The following is a 19909-nucleotide window of genomic DNA, read 5'->3' as shown; positions in this document are numbered from 1 at the left end:
TATACTTGTATTGTGAGATTCTGCAGAACCCCAACCCTCTCTACTAGCGCGTCGGAGATCAGATGCTGTGTAAGGAGCCCCGACCCTCTCTAATAGCGCGTCTGAGATGAAATACATTGTAAGGAACCCCGACCCTCTCTAATAGCGCGTCGGAGATCAGATGCATTGTAAGGAACCCCGACCCTCTCTAATAGCGCGTCTGAGATGAAATACATTGTAAGGAACCCCGACCCCCTCTAATAGCGCGTCTGAGATCAGATGCATTGTAAGGAACCCCGACCCTCTCTAATAGCGCGTCTGAGATCAGATGCATTGTAAGGAACCCCAACCCTCTCTAATAGCGCGTCTGAGATCAGATGCATTGTAATTAACCCGACCCTCTCTAATAGCGCGTCTGAGATCAGATGCATTGTAAGGAACCCCGACCCTCTCTAATAGCGCGTCGGAGATCAGATGCATTGTAAGGAACCCCAACCCTCTCTAATAGCGCGTCGGAGATCAGATGCATTGTAAGGAACCCCGACCCTCTCTAATAGCGCGTCTGAGATCAGATACATTGTAAGGAACCCCGACCCTCTCTAATAGCGCGTCTGAGATCAGATGCATTGTAAGGAACCCCAACCCTCTCTAATAGCGCGTCGGAGATCAGATGCATTGTAAGGAACCCCAACCCTCTAATAGCGCGTCTGAGATCAGATGCATTGTACGGAACCCCAACCCTCTCTAATAGCGCGTCTGAGATCAGATGCATTGCAATGAACCCCCAACCCTCTCTAATAGCACGTCTGAGATCAGATGCATTGCAATGAACCCCAACCCTCTCTAATAGCGCGTCTGAGATCAGATGCATTGTAAGGAACCCCAACCCTCTCTAATAGCGCGTCTGAGATCAGATGCATTGTAAGGAACCCCGACCCTCTCTAATAGCGCGTCTGAGAACAGATGCATTGTAAGGAACCCCGACCCCCTCTAATAGCGCGTCTGAGATCAGATGCATTGTAAGGAACCCCAACCCTCTCTAATAGAGCGTCTGCGATCAGATGCATTGTAAGGAACCCCGACCCTCTCTAATAGCGCGTCTGAGATCAGATGCATTGTAAGGAACCCCGACCTTCTCTAATAGCGCGTCTGAGATCAGATGCGTTGTAAGGAACCCCGACCCCCTCTAATAGCGCGTCTGAGATCAGATGCATTGTAAGGAACCCCAACCCTCTCTAATAACGCGTCTGAGATCAGATGCATTGTAAGGAACCCCCGACCCTCTCTAATAGCGCGTCTGAGATCAGATGCATTGTAAGGAACCCCGAACCTCTCTAATAGCGCGTCTGAGATCAGATGCATTGTAAGGAACCCCAACCCTCTCTAATAGCGCGTCTGAGATCAGATGCATTGTAAGGAACCCCAACCCTCTCTAATAGCGCGTCTGAGATCAGATGCATTATCAATTCTTCTGTATTTGGTACCACTTTCAAATGACCCGAAAATTGCAGGGAACCCTTTAGGGACGCCCGCGCGGACCCCTGTTGAAAAAACGCGTCACGCGGTTCTGGCTTAAGTCCAAGAAGAGGCTGAAATAACGGGGGGGGGGGGACTTTTTAAAGGTCCGTGTTCGGGGCAGTATTAGGGGAGGCGGCGTGTGCTGCCAGCCAAATTTAGATGTGTGTCGTCGGATGAGCAGAAGTCTCCCGTTTGGGCAAAGCTGGAAGCAATCTGATGTGTAAGGGAGGGGGGATGTCCCACTGCAGTGCCCAGGCAGCAGCGTGCGCGGCGCTTTGAGAGTGGGAGTTTTCGGGCTCGTGTCCAAGTTTCTGTGTCTCATCATTACGGCATCAAACCTCGATACGCATTTCAAAAATATATCTTTTTCTTCCCCCCCCCTTAAAAAATGATGACATCTACATTGCTAAGCAACTACCATGTTCAGCGGGGGGGGGGGGGGGGGGGAACTGTTTTACGTTCAGGTTTTTTTTTTGGGGGGGGGAGGGAGGGGGGCGTCCCACGGTATAGATTGTAAGCTCTTCGGGGGCAGAGGCATCCTTTTCCTGTGCCCCGCGGTGTAGATTGTAAGCTCTGCGGGGCAGAAGCACTCTTTTCCCGTGCCCCACGGTGTAGATTGTAAGCTCTGCGGGGGCAGAGATATCCTTTTCCTGTGCCCCGCGGTATAGATTGTAAGCTCTGCGGGGCAGAGGCACCCTTTTCCTGTGCCCCGCGGTATAGATTGTAAGCTCTGCGGGGCAGAGATATCCTTTTCCTGTGCCCCGCGGTATAGATTGTAAGCTCTGCGGGGCAGAGGGACCCTTTTCCCGTGCCCCGCGGTATAGATTGTAAGCTCTGCGGGGCAGAGATATCCTTTTCCTTGTGCCCCGCGGTATAGATTGTAAGCTCTGCAAGGGCAGAGGCATCCTTTTCCTGTGCCCCGCGGTATAGATTGTAAGCTCTGCGGGGCAGAGATATCCTTTTCCTGTGGGGTTTGTTGCATTAGAATTCCCGTTGCTGTATTTGGCTCTCTTGTAAAGCGCCGAGTGCACTGATATAAATAAACCGAGATCTCCATCCAGGCCACGTGGGTTTTTGACACCAACGCCCTTTTTCATCCCCACCTCTCTCCCCTCCCCCCCAACCCACCTCTCTCCCACCCCCCCCCAACCCACCTCTCTTCCCCCCCCACCTCTCCCCCCCCCCCCACCCACCCACCTACCTCTCTCCCCTTCCCCCCCCAACCCACCTCTCTCCCCTCCCCCCCAACCCACCTGTCTCCCACCCCCCAACCCACCTCTCTTCCCCCCCCCCACCCACCTCTCTCCCCCTCTCCCACCTCTCTCCCCCCCCCCACCCACCCACCCACCCACCCACCCACCCACCTACCTCTCTCCCCCACCACCCTTGCAAGGCATTAACCTTTTATGTGCCGGCAGGGAAGAGGTTAACTCCAGGTGGGCTGTACCACACTGCAGGGGGGAGAGGGGGGTGGTTTATCGCCAATGACCTCACTGCAGTCCCATCCCCACCCTGCCCTCACCTCTTCCTCCCACCCCCCCCCTGGCAGTCAACCCTCTCTTTGCCGTAGGGGTCGAGGAAGAGTTACTTTTAACCCCTGCCACGCCGGTGGTGGGGGGTGGGGGGGGGGGGGGGGGAGGGAACGGGAGAAGAGAAACCCCATCTAATTGCATTCATTATCTCTGGCTGTAACCTTGAGATGGGGCACTGCCTGGTGAGGGGGTGAGGGGGTGAGGGGGGTGGTGACGGATTCAAGTTAGCAGCTAATACATATTACCCCCGTCCCACGGATTGGTAGCCAGTGTCGTGGGGGAAATAGTAGCGGGCGTGTGGTGGGGTGTTCGCCCCCCGCTAGGAGGGGAGGCGTGGGACCTCATTGTTGGTTGTGTATGGTCATTCAAGGTGAGTGGGTGTGTCCACATTGCAGAGGTGTGTATAACGTGATTTACAGGAGTGTATATATATATATATATACATGTGTGTGTACACATATGCGTGTGTGTGACCTGGCTGCAAAGGGTATATGGGTGTGATCTTACCGGAATGGGGTACGTGAGTGTGACTTCACTAGAAATGGGTATATTGGCGTGACTTCACTAGAAATGGGTATATGGGCGTGACTGAACTGTAGTTGGGTACATGGGCGTGACCACGCTGGGGATGGGTACATGGGCGTGACCACGCTGGGGATGGGTACATGGGCGTGACCACGCTGGGGATGGGTACATGGGCGTGACCACGCTGGGATGTGTACATGGGCGTGACCACGCTGGGCATGGGTATATGGGCGTGACCACGCTGGGGATGTGTACATGGGAGTGACCACGCTGGGGGTGGGTACATGGGCGTGACCACGCTGGTGATGGGTACATGGGCGTGACCACGCTGGGGATGGGTACATGGGCGTGACCACGCTGGGGATGGGTACATGGGCGAGACCATGCTGGTGATGGGTACATGGGCGTGACCACACTGGGGATGGGTACATGGGCGTGACCACGCTGGGGATAGGTACATGAGCGTGACCACGCTGGTGATGGGTACATGGGTGTGACCACGCTGGTGATGGGTATATGGCGTGACCTCGCTGGGGATGGGTACATGGGCGTGACCTCGCTGGGGATGGGTACATGGGCGTGACCACGCTGGGGATGGGTACATGGGTGTGACCTCGCTGGGGATGGGTACATGGGCGTGACCACGCTGGGGATGGGAATATGGGCGTGACCTCGCTGGGGATGGGTATATGGGCGTGACCTTGCTGGGGATGGGTATATGGGCGTGACCTCGCTGGGGATGGGTACATGGGCGTGACCATGCTGGTGATGGGTACATGGGCCTGACCACGCTGGGGATGGGTACATGGGCGTGACCACGCTGGGGATGGGTACATGGGCGTGACCATGCTGGGGATGGGTACATGGGAGTGGCCACGCTGGGGATGGGTACATGGGCGTGACCTCGCTGGGGATGGGTACATGGGTGTTACCTCGCTGGGGATGGGTACATGGGCGTGACCACGCTGGGGATGGGTACATGGGCGTGACCACGCTGGGGATGGGTACATGAGCGTGACCTCGCTGGGGATGGGTATATGGGCGTGACCATGCTGGTGATGGGTATATGGGCGTGACCACGCTGGTGTTGGGTACATGGGCGGGACCACGCTGGGGATGGACATTTGGGTGTGACCACGCTGGGGATGGGTACATGGGCGTGACGGCACAGGGGATGGGTACATGGGTGTGACCACGCTGGGGATGGGTACATGGGCGTGACCTCGCTGGTGATGGGTATATGGGCGTGACCATGCTGGGGATGGGTACATGGGCGTGACCTCGCTGGGGATGGGTATATGGGCGGGACCTCGCTGGGGATGGGTATATGGGCCTGACCTCGCTGGGGATGGGTATATGGGCGTGACCACGCTGGGGATGGGTACATGGGCCTGACCTCGCTGGGGATGGGTACACGGGCGTGACCACGCTGGGGATGGGTACATGGGCGTGACCACGCTGGTGATGGGTACATGGGCGTGACCTCGCTGGGGATGGGTATATGGGCGTGACCTCGCTGGGGATGGGTACATGGGCGTGGCCAAGCTGGGGATGGGTACATGGTCCTGACCTCGCTGGGGATGGGTACATGGGTGTGACGGCACAGGGGATGGGTACATGAGCGTGACCTCGCTGGGGATGGGTATATGAGCGTGACCTCGCTGGGGATGGGTATATGAGCGTGACCTCGCTGGGGATGGGTATATGAGCGTGACCACGCTGGGGATGGGTACATGGGCGTGACCACGCTGGGGATGGGTACATGGGCGTGACCACGCTGGGGATGGGTACATGGGCGTGACCACGCTGGGGATGGGTACATGGGCGTGACCTCGCTGGGGATGGGTACATGAGCGTGACCACGCTGGGGATGGGTACATGGGCGTGACCACGCTGGGGATGGGTACATGGGCGTGACCACGCTGGGGATGGGTATATGAGCGTGACCTCGCTGGGGATGGGTACATGAGCGTGACCACGCTGGTGATGGGTACATGGGCGTGACCACGCTGGGGATGGGTACATGGGCGTGACCTCGCTGGGGATGGGTATATGAGCGTGACCACGCTGGTGATGGGTACATGGGCGTGACCACGCTGGGGATGGGTACATGGGTGTGACCACGCTGGGGATGGGTACATGGGCGTGACAACGCTGGTGATGGGTACATGGGCGTGACCACGCTGGGATGGGTACATGGGCGTGACAACGCTGGTGATGGGTACATGGGCGTGACCACGCTGGGGATGGGTACATGGGCGTGACCACGCTTGGGATGGGTACATGGGCGTGACCACGCTGGGGATGGGTACATGGGCGTGACCTCGCTGGTGATGGGTATATGGGCGTGACCTCGCTGGGGATGGGTATATGGGCGTGACCACGCTGGGGATGGGTACATGGGCGTGATCACGCTGGGATGGGTACATGGGCGTGACAACGCTGGTGATGGGTACATGGGCGTGACCACGCTGGTGATGGGTATATGGGCGTGACCTCGCTGGGGATGGGTATATGGGCGTGACCACGCTGGGGATGGGTACATGGGCGTGACCACGCTGGGGATGGGTACATGGGCGTGACCACGCTGGTGATGGGTACATGAGCGTGACCACGCTGGTGATGGGTATATGGGCGTGACCTCGCTGGGGATGGGTATATGGGCGTGACCATGCTGGGGATGGGTATATGGGCGTGACCACGCTGGTGATGTGTACATGGGCGTGACCACGCTGGTGATGTGTACATGGGCGTGACCACGCTGGTGATGGGTACATGAGCGTGACCACGCTGGTGATGGGTATATGGGCGTGACCTCGCTGGGGATGGGTATATGGGCGTGACCATGCTGGGGATGGGTATATGGGCGTGACCACGCTGGTGATGTGTACATGGGCGTGACCACGCTGGTGATGGGTACATGGGCGTGACCACGCTGGGGATGGGTACATGGGCGTGACCACGCTGGTGATGGGTACATGAGCGTGACCACGCTGGTGATGGGTACATAGGCGTGACCACGCTGGTGATTGGTACATGGGCGTGACCACGCTGGGGATGGGTACATGGGCGTGACCTCGCTGGGGATGGGTACATGGGCGTGACCACGCTGGGGATGGGTACATGGGCGTGACCACGCTGGTGATGGGTACATGGGCGTGACCACGCTGGGGATGGGTACATGGGCGTGACCACGCTGGGGATGGGTACATGGGCGTGACCACGCTGGTGTTGGGTACATGGGCTGGATCTCGCTGGGGATGGACATTTGGGTGTGACCACGCTGGGGATGGGTACATGGGCGTGACCACGCTGGGGATGGGTACATGGGCGTGACCACACTGGGGATGGGTACATGGGCATGACCCCGCTGGGGATGGGTACATGGGCGTGACTTCGCTGGGGATGGGTACATGGGCGTGACCTCGCTGGGGATGGGTATATGGGCGTGACCATGCTGGGGATGGGTACATGGGCCTGCCCTCGCTGGTGATGGGTACATGGGCGTGACCTCGCTGGGGATGGGTACATGAGCGTGACCACGCTGGTGGTGGGTATATGGGCGTGACCTCGCTGGGGATGGGTATATGGGCGTGACCATGCTGGGGATGGGTACATGGGCGTGACCACGCTGGTGATGGGTACATGGGCGTGACCACGCTGGGGATGGGTACATGGGCGTGACCTCGCTGGGGATGGGTACATGGGCGTGACAACGCTGGTGATGGGTACATAGGCGTGACCACGCTGGGGATGGGTACATGGGCGTGACCACGCTGGGGATGGGTACATGGGCGTGACCACGCTGGGGATGGGTACATGGGCGTGACCACGCTGGTGTTGGGTACATGGGCGGGATCTCGCTGGGGATGGACATTTGGGTGTGACCACGCTGGGGATGGGTATATGGGCGTGACCACGCTGGGGATGGGTACATGGGCGTGACCACGCTGGGGATGGGTACATGGGCATGACCCCGCTGGGGATGGGTACATGGGCGTGACCACGCTGGGGATGGGTATATGGGCGTGACCATGCTGGGGATGGGTACATGGGCGTGACCTCGCTGGGGATGGGTACATGGGCGTGACCTCGCTGGGGATGGGTATATGGGCGTGACCATGCTGGGGATGGGTACATGGGCGTGACTTCGCTGGGGATGGGTACATGGGCGTGACTTCGCTGGGGATGGGTATATGGGCGTGACCATGCTGGGGATGGGTACATGGGCGTGACTTCGCTGGGGATGGGTACATGGGCGTGACTTCGCTGGGGATGGGTACATGGGTGTGACGGCACAGGGGATGGGTACATAGGCGTGACCACGCTGGGGATGGGTACATGGGCGTGACCACGCTGGGGATGGGTACATGGGCGTGACCACGCTGGGGATGGGTACATGGGAGTGACGGCACAGGGGATGGGTACATGGGCGTGACCACGCTGGTGATGGGTACATGGGCGTGACCACGCTGGTGATGGGTACATGGGCGTGACCACGCTGGGGATGGGTACATGAGCGTGACCTCGCTGGGGATGGGTACATGGGCGTGACCACGCTGGGGATGGGTACATGAGCGTGACCTCGCTGGGGATGGGTACATGAGCGTGACCTCGCTGGGGATGGGTACATGGGCGTGACCACGCTGGGATGGGTACATGAGCGTGACCACGCTGGGGATGGGTACATGGGCGTGACCACGCTGGGGATGGGTACATGAGCGTGACCTCGCTGGGGATGGGTACATGAGCGTGACCTCGCTGAGGATGGGTACATGGGCGTGACCTCGCTGGGGATGGGTACATGGGCGTGACCACGCTGGTGATGGGTACATGGGCGTGACCACGCTGGGGATGGGTACATGAGCGTGACAACGCTGGAGATGGGTACATGGGCGTGACCACGCTGGGGATGGGTACATGAGCGTGACCTCGCTGGGGATGGGTACATGAGCGTGACCTCGCTGGGGATGGGTACATGAGCGTGACCACGCTGGGGATGGGTACATGGGCGTGACCACGCTGGGGATGGGTACATGGGCGTGACCACGCTGGGATGGGTACATGGGCGTGACAACGCTGGTGATGGGTACATGGGCGTGACCACGCTGGGGATGGGTACATGGGCGTGACCACGCTTGGGATGGGTACATGGGCGTGACCACGCTGGGGATGGGTACATGGGTGTGACCTCGCTGGAGATGGGTACATGGGCGTGACCACGCTGGGGATGGGTACATGGGCGTGACCACGCTGGGATGGGTACATGGGCGTGACAACGCTGGTGATGGGTACATGAGCGTGACCTCGCTGGGGATGGGTGCATGGGCGTGACAACGCTGGAGATGGGTACATGGGTGTGACCACGCTGGGGATGGGTACATGGGCGTGACCTCGCTGGGGATGGGTACATGGGCGTGACCTCACTGGAGATGGGTACATGGGTGTGACCTCGCTGGGGATGGGTACATGGGCGTGACCACACTGGGGATGGGTATATGGCATGACCACGCTGGGGATGGGTACATGGCTGTGACCACGCTGGAGATGGGTACATGGGTGTGACCTCGCTGGGGATGGGTACATGGGTGTGAACTCGCTGGGGATGGGTACATGGGCGTGACCACGCTGGGGATGGGTACATGGGCGTGACCTCGCTGGAGATGGGTACATGGGTGTGACCTTGCTGGGGATGGGTACATGGGCGTGACCACGCTGGTGTTGGGTATATGGCATGACCACGCTGGGGATGGGTACATGGGCGTGACCACGCTGGGATGGGTACATGGGCGTGACAACGCTGGTGATGGGTACATGGGCGTGACCTCGCTGGGGATGGGTGCATGGGCGTGACAACGCTGGTGATGGGTACATGGGCGTGACCACGCTGGGATGGGTACATGGGCGTGACAACGCTGGTGATGGGTACATGGGCGTGACCTCGCTGGGGATGGGTGCATGGGCGTGACAACGCTGGAGATGGGTACATGGGCGTGACCTCGCTGGGGATGGGTACATGGGCGTGACCTAGCTGGAGATGGGTACATGGGTGTGACCTCGCTGGGGATGGGTACATGGGAGTGACCACGCTGGGGATGGGTATATGGCATGACCACTCTGGGGATGGGTACATGGGCGTGACCACGCTGGAGATAGGTACATGGGTGTGACCTCGCTGGGGATGGGTACATGGGTGTGACCTCGCTGGGGATGGGTACATGAGCGTTACCACGCTGGGGATGGGTACATGAGCGTGACCTCGCTGGGGATGGGTACATGGGCATGACCACGCTGGATATGGGTACATGGGCATGACATCGCTGGGGATGGGTATATGGGCGTGACCACGCTGGGGATGGGTACATGAGCGTGACCACGCTGGGGATGGGTATATGGGCGTGACCATGCTGGGGATGGGTACATGGACGTGACCACGCTGGGGATGGACATTTGGTCGTGACCACGCTGGGGATGGACATTTGGTCGTGACCTCGCTGGAAAGAGCAATATGTGTGTTATATCCACGGAGAGGGCTAGATGCGGGTGTTACCTGTAATCACGAGGGTTAGATGTACACCTGTGTCGTAGTGTTGTCCCAGTCTTTATATACACACGAGAGAAGAGGATGTAGGTATGATCCACCATTGCAGGGCGTGTGTCCTTACCGGAGGTCGTGTGAGGCTACATAGTAGAGGCATGGCGTGTGTCCTTACTGAAGGACGTTGTGCGCACATACCCTCATTATATGGGTGTGTATGTGTATTCCCATTGTGTGTGTGTGTGTTGACAGAGATCTGTTTTAGTCCACACTGCAGCTGTGTGTTTGTCTCAGGTCTCATCTGCCTAAAAATGCTCTTGACCCCTTTTCACCGCCTCTGTAATTGGCTAACCCCACCCCTGTGTCGGAGAAGGCCGCCCCCCGGCCCCTGGCCCCCGGGAGAGGTTCCTTACCTACCTGGGACTGAGTCTTTGCATGTCTTATCCACACTGACTAAGCAGAATGTGCCGTCTGTGCCATCCCATGTAACGGCCCACGCTTTGCACACTGCCCCTATCCCATGCAATGGCCCACGCTTTGCACACTGCCCCTATCTCATGTAATGGCCCACGCTTTGCACACTGCTCCTATCCCATGTAATGGCCCACGCTTTGCACACTGCTCCTATCCCATGCAATGGCCCACGCTTTGCACACTGCTCCCATCCCATGCAATGGCCCACGCTTTGCACACTGCTCCTATCTCATGTAATGGCCCACGCTTTGCACACTGCCCCTATCTCATGTAATGGCCCACTCTTTGCACACTGCCCCCATCCCATGTAATGGCCCACGCTTTGCACACTGCTCCTATCTCATGTAATGGCCCACGCTTTGCACACTGCCCCTATCTCATGTAATGGCCCACTCTTTGCACACTGCCCCCATCCCATGCAATGGCCCACGCTTTGCACACTGCCCCCATCTCATGTAATGGCCCACTCTTTGCACACTGCCCCCATCCCATGTAATGGCCCACGCTTTGCACACTGCCCCCATCCCATGTAATGGCCCACGCTTTGCACACTGCCCCTATCTCATGTAATGGCCCACGCTTTGCACACTGCCCCCATCTCATGTAATGGCCCACGCTTTGCACACTGCCCCCATCTCATGTAATGGCCCACGCTTTGCACACTGCTCCCATCTCATGTAATGGCCCACGCTTTGCACACTGCCCCCATCTCATGTAATGGCCCACGCTTTGCACACTGCCCCTATCTCATGTAATGGCCCACGCTTTGCACACTGCTCCCATCTCATGTAATGGCCCACGCTTTGCACACTGCCCCCATCTCATGTAATGGCCCACGCTTTGCACATTGCCCCCATCTCATGTAACGGCCCACGCTTTACACACTGCCCCCTATCCCATGTAATGGCCCACGCTTTGCACACTGCCCCTATCTCATGTAATGGCCCACGCTTTGCACATTGCCCCCATCTCATGTAACGGCCCACGCTTTACACACTGCCCCCTATCCCATGTAATGGCCCACGCTTTGCACACTGCCCCTATCTCATGTAATGGCCCACGCTTTGCACACTGCCCCCATCCCATGTAATGGCCCACGCTTTGCACACTGCCCCCATCTCATGTAATGGCCCACGCTTTGTACACTGCCCCCATCTCATGTAATGGCCCACGCTTTGCACACTGCCCCCATCTCATGTAATGGCCCACGCTTTGCACACTGCCCCCATCCCATGTAATGGCCCACGCTTTGCACACTGCCCCCATCTCATGTAATGGCCCACGCTTTGCACACTGCCCCCATCTCATGTAATGGCCCACGCTTTGCACACTGCCCCTATCCCATGTAATGGCCCACGCTTTGCACACTGCCCCCATCTCATGTAATGGCCCACGCTTTGCACACTGCTCCCATCTCATGTAATGGCCAACGCTTTGCACACTGCTCCCATCTCATGTAATGGCCCACGCTTTGCACACTGCTCCCATCTCATGTAATGGCCCACGCTTTGCACACTGCCCCCATCTCATGTAATGGCCCACGCTTTGCACACTGCCCCCATCCCATGTAATGGCCCACGCTTTGCACACTGCCCCCTATCCCATGTAATGGCCCACGCTTTGCACACTGCCCCCTATCCCATGTAATGGCCCACGCTTTGCACACTGCTCCCATCTCATGTAATGGCCCACGCTTTGCACACTGCCCCTATCTCATGTAATGGCCCACGCTTTGCACACTGCCCCCATCTCATGTAATGGCCCACTCTTTGCACACTGCCCCCATCCCATGTAATGGCCCACGCTTTGCACACTGCCCCCATCCCATGTAATGGCCCACGCTTTGCACACTGCCCCTATCTCATGTAATGGCCCACGCTTTGCACACTGCCCCCATCTCATGTAATGGCCCACGCTTTGCACACTGCCCCCATCTCATGTAATGGCCCACGCTTTGCACACTGCTCCCATCTCATGTAATGGCCCACGCTTTGCACACTGCCCCCATCTCATGTAATGGCCCACGCTTTGCACACTGCCCCTATCTCATGTAATGGCCCACGCTTTGCACACTGCCCCTATCTCATGTAATGGCCCACGCTTTGCACACTGCCCCCATCCCATGTAATGGCCCACGCTTTGCACACTGCCCCCATCTCATGTAATGGCCCACGCTTTGCACACTGCTCCCATCCCATGCAATGGCCCACGCTTTGCACACTGCCCCCATCTCATGTAATGGCCCACGCTTTGCACACTGCCCCCATCCCATGTAATGGCCCACGCTTTGCACACTGCCCCCATCTCATGTAATGGCCCACGCTTTGCACACTGCTCCCATCTCATGTAATGGCCCACGCTTTGCACACTGCCCCCATCTCATGTAATGGCCCACGCTTTGCACACTGCCCCCATCCCATGTAATGGCCCACGCTTTGCACACTGCCCCCTATCCCATGTAATGGCCCACGCTTTGCACACTGCCCCCTATCCCATGTAATGGCCCACGCTTTGCACACTGCTCCCATCTCATGTAATGGCCCACGCTTTGCACACTGCCCCTATCTCATGTAATGGCCCACGCTTTGCACACTGCCCCCATCTCATGTAATGGCCCACGCTTTGCACGCTGCCCCCATCTCATGTAATGGCCCACGCTTTGCACACTGCCCCCATCTCATGTAATGGCCCACGCTTTGCACACTGCTCCCATCTCATGTAATGGCCCACGCTTTGCACGCTGCCCCCATCTCATGTAATGGCCCACGCTTTGCACACTGCTCCCATCTCATGTAATGGCCCACACTTTGCACACTGCCCCTATCTCATGTAATGGCCCACGCTTTGCACACTGCCCCCATCTCATGTAATGGCCCACGCTTTGCACACTGCCCCCGTCTCATGTAATGGCCCACGCTTTGCACACTGCCCCCATCTCATGTAATGGCCCACGCTTTGCACACTGCCCCCATCTCATGTAATGGCCCACGCTTTGCACACTGCCCCCATCTCATGTAATGGCCCACGCTTTGCACACTGCCCCCATCTCATGTAATGGCCCACGCTTTGCACACTGCCCCTATCTCATGTAATGGCCCACGCTTTGCACACTGCTCCCATCTCATGTAATGGCACACGCTTTGCACACTGCCCCCATCCCATGTAATGGCCCACGCTTTGCACACTGCTCCCATCTCATGTAATGGCCCACGCTTTGCACACTGCCCCTATCTCATGTAATGGCCCACGCTTTGCACACTGCCCCCATCTCATGTAACGGCCCACGCTTTGCACACTGCCCCCATCTCATGTAATGGCCCACGCTTTACACACTGCCCCCATCCCATGTAATGGCCCACGCTTTGCACACTGCTCCCATCTCATGTAACGGCCCACGCTTTACACACTGCCCCTATCCCATGTAATGGCCCACGCTTTGCACACTGCTCCCATCTCATGTAATGGCCCACGCTTTGCACACTGCCCCCATCTCATGTAATGGCCCACGCTTTGCACACTGCCCCTATCTCATGTAATGGCCCATTGCTTAGCACACTGCCCCCATCCCATGTAATGGCCCACGCTTTGCACACTGCCCCTATCTCATGTAATGGCCCACGCTTTGCACACTGCCCCTGTCTTATGTAATGGCCCACTCTTTGCACACTGCCCCCATCTCATGTAATGGCCCACGCTTTGCACACTGCCCCTATCTCATGTAATGGCCCACGCTTTGCACACTGCCCCTATCTCATGTAATGGCCCACGCTTTGCACACTGCCCCTATCTCATGTAATGGCCCACGCTTTGCACACTGCCCCCATCTCATGTAATGGCCCACGCTTTGCACACTGCCCCTATCTCATGTAATGGCCCACGCTTTGCACACTGCCCCCATCTCATGTAATGGCCCACGCTTTGCACACTGCCCCTATCTCATGTAATGGCCCACGCTTTGCACACTGCCCCCATCTCATGTAATGGCCCACGCTTTGCACACTGCCCCCATCCCATGTAATGGCCCACGCTTTGCACACTGCCCCCATCTCATGTAATGGCCCACGCTTTGCACACTGCCCCTATCTCATGTAATGGCCCACGCTTTGCACACTGCCCCTATCCCATGTAATGGCCCACGCTTTGCACACTGCCCCCATCTCATGTAATGGCCCACGCTTTGCACACTGCCCCTATCTCATGTAATGGCCCACGCTTTGCACACTGCCCCCATCTCATGTAATGGCCCACGCTTTGCACACTGCTCCCATCTCATGTAATGGCCCACGCTTTGCACACTGCCCCCATCTCATGTAATGGCCCACGCTTTGCACACTGCCCCCATCTCATGTAATGGCCCACGCTTTGCACACTGCCCCTATCTCATGTAATGGCCCACGCTTTGCACACTGCTCCCATCCCATGTAATGGCCCACGCTTTGCACACTGCTCCCATCTCATGTAACGGCCCACGCTTTACACACTGCCCCTATCCCATGTAATGGCCCACGCTTTGCACACTGCTCCCATCTCATGTAATGGCCCACGCTTTGCACACTGCCCCCATCTCATGTAATGGCCCACGCTTTGCACACTGCCCCTATCTCATGTAATGGCCCACGCTTTGCACACTGCCCCCATCTCATGTAATGGCCCACGCTTTGCACACTGCCCCCATCTCATGTAATGGCCCACGCTTTGCACACTGCCCCTGTCTCATGTAATGGCCCACTCTTTGCACACTGCCCCCATCTCATGTAATGGCCCACGCTTTGCACACTGCCCCTATCTCATGTAATGGCCCACGCTTTGCACACTGCCCCTATCTCATGTAATGGCCCACGCTTTGCACACTGCCCCTATCTCATGTAATGGCCCACGCTTTGCACACTGCCCCCATCTCATGTAATGGCCCACGCTTTGCACACTGCCCCTATCTCATGTAATGGCCCACGCTTTGCACACTGCCCCCATCTCATGTAATGGCCCACGCTTTGCACACTGCCCCTATCTCATGTAATGGCCCACGCTTTGCACACTGCCCCCATCTCATGTAATGGCCCACGCTTAGCACACTGCCCCCATCCCATGTAATGGCCCACGCTTTGCACACTGCCCCTATCTCATGTAATGGCCCACGCTTTGCACACTGCCCCTGTCTCATGTAATGGCCCACTCTTTGCACACTGCCCCCATCTCATGTAATGGCCCACGCTTTGCACACTGCCCCTATCTCATGTAATGGCCCACGCTTTGCACACTGCCCCTATCTCATGTAATGGCCCACGCTTTGCACACTGCCCCTATCTCATGTAATGGCCCACGCTTTGCACACTGCCCCCATCTCATGTAATGGCCCACGCTTTGCACACTGCCCCTATCTCATGTAATGGCCCACGCTTTGCACACTGCCCCCATCTCATGTAATGGCCCACGCTTTGCACACTGCCCCTATCTCATGTAATGGCCCACGCTTTGCACACTGCCCCCATCTCATGTAATGGCCCACGCTTTGCACACTGCCCCCATCCCATGTAATGGCCCACGCTTTGCACACTGCCCCCATCTCATGTAATGGCCCACGCTTTGCACACTGCCCCCATCCCATGTAATGGCCCACGCTTTGCACACTGCCCCCATCTCATGTAATGGCCCACGCTTTGCACACTGCCCCTATCTCATGTAATGGCCCACGCTTTGCACACTGCCCCCATCTCATGTAATGGCCCACGCTTTGCACACTGCTCCCATCTCATGTAATGGCCCACGCTTTGCACACTGCCCCCATCTCATGTAATGGCCCACGCTTTGCACACTGCCCCCATCTCATGTAATGGCCCACGCTTTGCACACTGCCCCCATCTCATGTAATGGCCCACGCTTTGCACACTGCCCCTGTCTCATGTAATGGCCCACGCTTTGCACACTGCCCCTGTCTCATGTAATGGCCCACGCTTTGCACACTGCCCCTGTCTCATGTAATGGCCCACGCTTTGCACACTGCCCCTGTCTCATGTAATGGCCCACGCTTTGCACACTGCCCCCATCTCATGTAATGGCCCACGCTTTGCACACTGCCCCTATCTCATGTAATGGCCCACGCTTTGCACACTGCCCCTATCTCATGTAATGGCCCACGCTTTGCACACTGCCCCTATCTCATGTAATGGCCCACGCTTTGCACACTGCCCCCTATCTCATGTAATGGCCCACGCTTTGCACACTGCTCCTATCCCATGTAATGGCCCACGCTTTGCACACTGCCCCCTATCTCATGTAATGGCCCACGCTTTGCACACTGCTCCCATCTCATGTAATGGCCCACGCTTTGCACACTGCCCCTATCTCATGTAATGGCCCACGCTTTGCACACTGCCCCTATCTCATGTAACGGCCCACGCTTTGCACACTGCTCCCATCTCATGTAATGGCCCACGCTTTGCACACTGCCCCCATCTCATGTAATGGCCCACGCTTTGCACACTGCTCCCATCTCATGTAATGGCCCACGCTTTGCACACTGCCCCTATCCCATGTAATGGCCCACGCTTTGCACACTGCCCCCTATCTCATGTAATGGCCCACGCTTTGCACACTGCTCCCATCTCATGTAATGGCCCACGCTTTGCACACTGCCCCTATCTCATGTAATGGCCCACGCTTTGCACACTGCCCCCATCTCATGTAATGGCCCACGCTTTGCACACTGCCCCTGTCTCATGTAATGGCCCACTCTTTGCACACTGCCCCCATCCCATGTAATGGCCCACGCTTTGCACACTGCCCCTATCTCATGTAATGGCCCACGCTTTGCACACTGCCCCCATCTCATGTAATGGCCCACGCTTTGCACACTGCTCCCATCTCATGTAATGGCCCACGCTTTGCACACTGCCCCCATCTCATGTAATGGCCCACGCTTTGCACACTGCCCCCATCTCATGTAATGGCCCACGCTTTGCACACTGCCCCCATCCCATGTAATGGCCCACGCTTTGCACACTGCCCCTATCCCATGTAATGGCCCACGCTTTGCACACTGCCCCTATCTCATGTAATGGCCCACGCTTTGCACACTGCTCCCATCTCATGTAATGGCCCACGCTTTGCACACTGCCCCCATCTCATGTAATGGCCCACGCTTTGCACACTGCCCCCATCTCATGTAATGGCCCACGCTTTGCACACTGCTCCCATCTCATGTAATGGCCCACGCTTTGCACACTGCCCCCATCCCATGTAATGGCCCACGCTTTGCACACTGCTCCCATCCCATGTAATGGCCCACGCTTTGCACACTGCCCCTATCTCATGTAATGGCCCACGCTTTGCACACTGCTCCCATCCCATGTAATGGCCCACGCTTTGCACGCTGCCCCCATCTCATGTAATGGCCCACGCTTTGCACACTGCCCCCATCTCATGTAATGGCCCACGCTTTGCACACTGCCCCTGTCTCATGTAATGGCCCACTCTTTGCACACTGCCCCCATCCCATGTAATGGCCCACGCTTTGCACACTGCCCCTATCTCATGTAATGGCCCACGCTTTGCACACTGCCCCCATCTCATGTAATGGCCCACGCTTTGCACACTGCTCCCATCTCATGTAATGGCCCACGCTTTGCACACTGCCCCCATCTCATGTAATGGCCCACGCTTTGCACACTGCCCCCATCTCATGTAATGGCCCACGCTTTGCACACTGCCCCCATCCCATGTAATGGCCCACGCTTTGCACACTGCCCCTATCCCATGTAATGGCCCACGCTTTGCACACTGCCCCTATCTCATGTAATGGCCCACGCTTTGCACACTGCTCCCATCTCATGTAATGGCCCACGCTTTGCACACTGCCCCCATCTCATGTAATGGCCCACGCTTTGCACACTGCCCCCATCTCATGTAATGGCCCACGCTTTGCACACTGCTCCCATCTCATGTAATGGCCCACGCTTTGCACACTGCCCCCATCCCATGTAATGGCCCACGCTTTGCACACTGCTCCCATCCCATGTAATGGCCCACGCTTTGCACACTGCCCCTATCTCATGTAATGGCCCACGCTTTGCACACTGCTCCCATCCCATGTAATGGCCCACGCTTTGCACGCTGCCCCCATCTCATGTAATGGCCCACGCTTTGCACACTGCTCCCATCTCATGTAATGGCCCACGCTTTGCACACTGCTCCCATCCCATGTAATGGCCCACGCTTTGCACGCTGCCCCCATCTCATGTAATGGCCCACGCTTTGCACACTGCCCCCATCTCATGTAATGGCCCACGCTTTGCACACTGCCCCCATCTCATGTAATGGCCCACGCTTTGCACACTGCCCCCATCTCATGTAATGGCCCACGCTTTGCACACTGCCCCTATCTCATGTAATGGCCCACGCTTTGCACACTGCCCCCATCTCATGTAATGGCCCACGCTTTGCACACTGCCCCCTATCCCATGTAATGGCCCACGCTTTGCACACTGCCCCCTATCCCATGTAATGGCCCACGCTTTGCACACTGCCCCCTATCCCATGTAATGGCCCACGCTTTGCACACTGCCCCCTATCCCATGTAATGGCCCACGCTTTGCACGCTGCCCCCATCTCATGTAATGGCCCACGCTTTGCACACTGCCCCCATCTCATGTAATGGCCCACGCTTTGCACACTGCCCCCATCTCATGTAATGGCCCACGCTTTGCACACTGCCCCCTATCCCATGTAATGGCCCACGCTTTGCACACTGCCCCCTATCCCATGTAATGGCCCACGCTTTGCACACTGCCCCCTATCCCATGTAATGGCCCACGCTTTGCACACTGCCCCCTATCCCATGTAATGGCCCACGCTTTGCACGCTGCCCCCATCTCATGTAATGGCCCACGCTTTGCACACTGCCCCCATCTCATGTAATGGCCCACGCTTTGCACGCTGCCCCCATCTCATGTAATGGCCCACGCTTTGCACACTGCTCCCATCTCATGTAATGGCCCACACTTTGCACACTGCCCCTATCTCATGTAATGGCCCACGCTTTGCACACTGCCCCCATCTCATGTAATGGCCCACGCTTTGCACACTGCTCCCATCTCATGTAATGGCCCACGCTTTGCACGCTGCCCCCATCTCATGTAATGGCCCACGCTTTGCACACTGCTCCCATCTCATGTAATGGCCCACACTTTGCACACTGCCCCTATCTCATGTAATGGCCCACGCTTTGCACACTGCTCCCATCCCATGTAATGGCCCACGCTTTGCACACTGCCCCCATCTCATGTAATGGCCCACACTTTGCACACTGCCCCTATCTCATGTAATGGCCCACGCTTTGCACACTGCC

The 19909-nt window shown here is 57.5% G+C and overlaps 1 protein-coding gene across 1 annotated transcript in view; it reads left to right on the top strand.

The window, feature by feature from the left end:
* The first annotated feature begins 9628 nt into the window (after nucleotides 1–9628).
* The window catches only part of CNTNAP1 (contactin associated protein 1), a 53110-nt gene continuing 42829 nt past the window's right edge, over nucleotides 9629–19909 (top strand). The window contains 1 exon segment of the mRNA XM_075580411.1: nucleotides 9629–9710. Coding sequence (XP_075436526.1) covers nucleotides 9629–9710 — 82 coding nt within the window.

The sequence above is a fragment of the Ascaphus truei genome, chromosome 23 (genome assembly GCF_040206685.1).
Source record: "Ascaphus truei isolate aAscTru1 chromosome 23, aAscTru1.hap1, whole genome shotgun sequence".
NCBI classification, from domain to species: domain Eukaryota; kingdom Metazoa; phylum Chordata; class Amphibia; order Anura; family Ascaphidae; genus Ascaphus; species Ascaphus truei.
The sequence above is the reverse complement of the archived record's forward strand: the minus strand, read 5'-3'. Positions and strand labels throughout refer to the sequence as shown.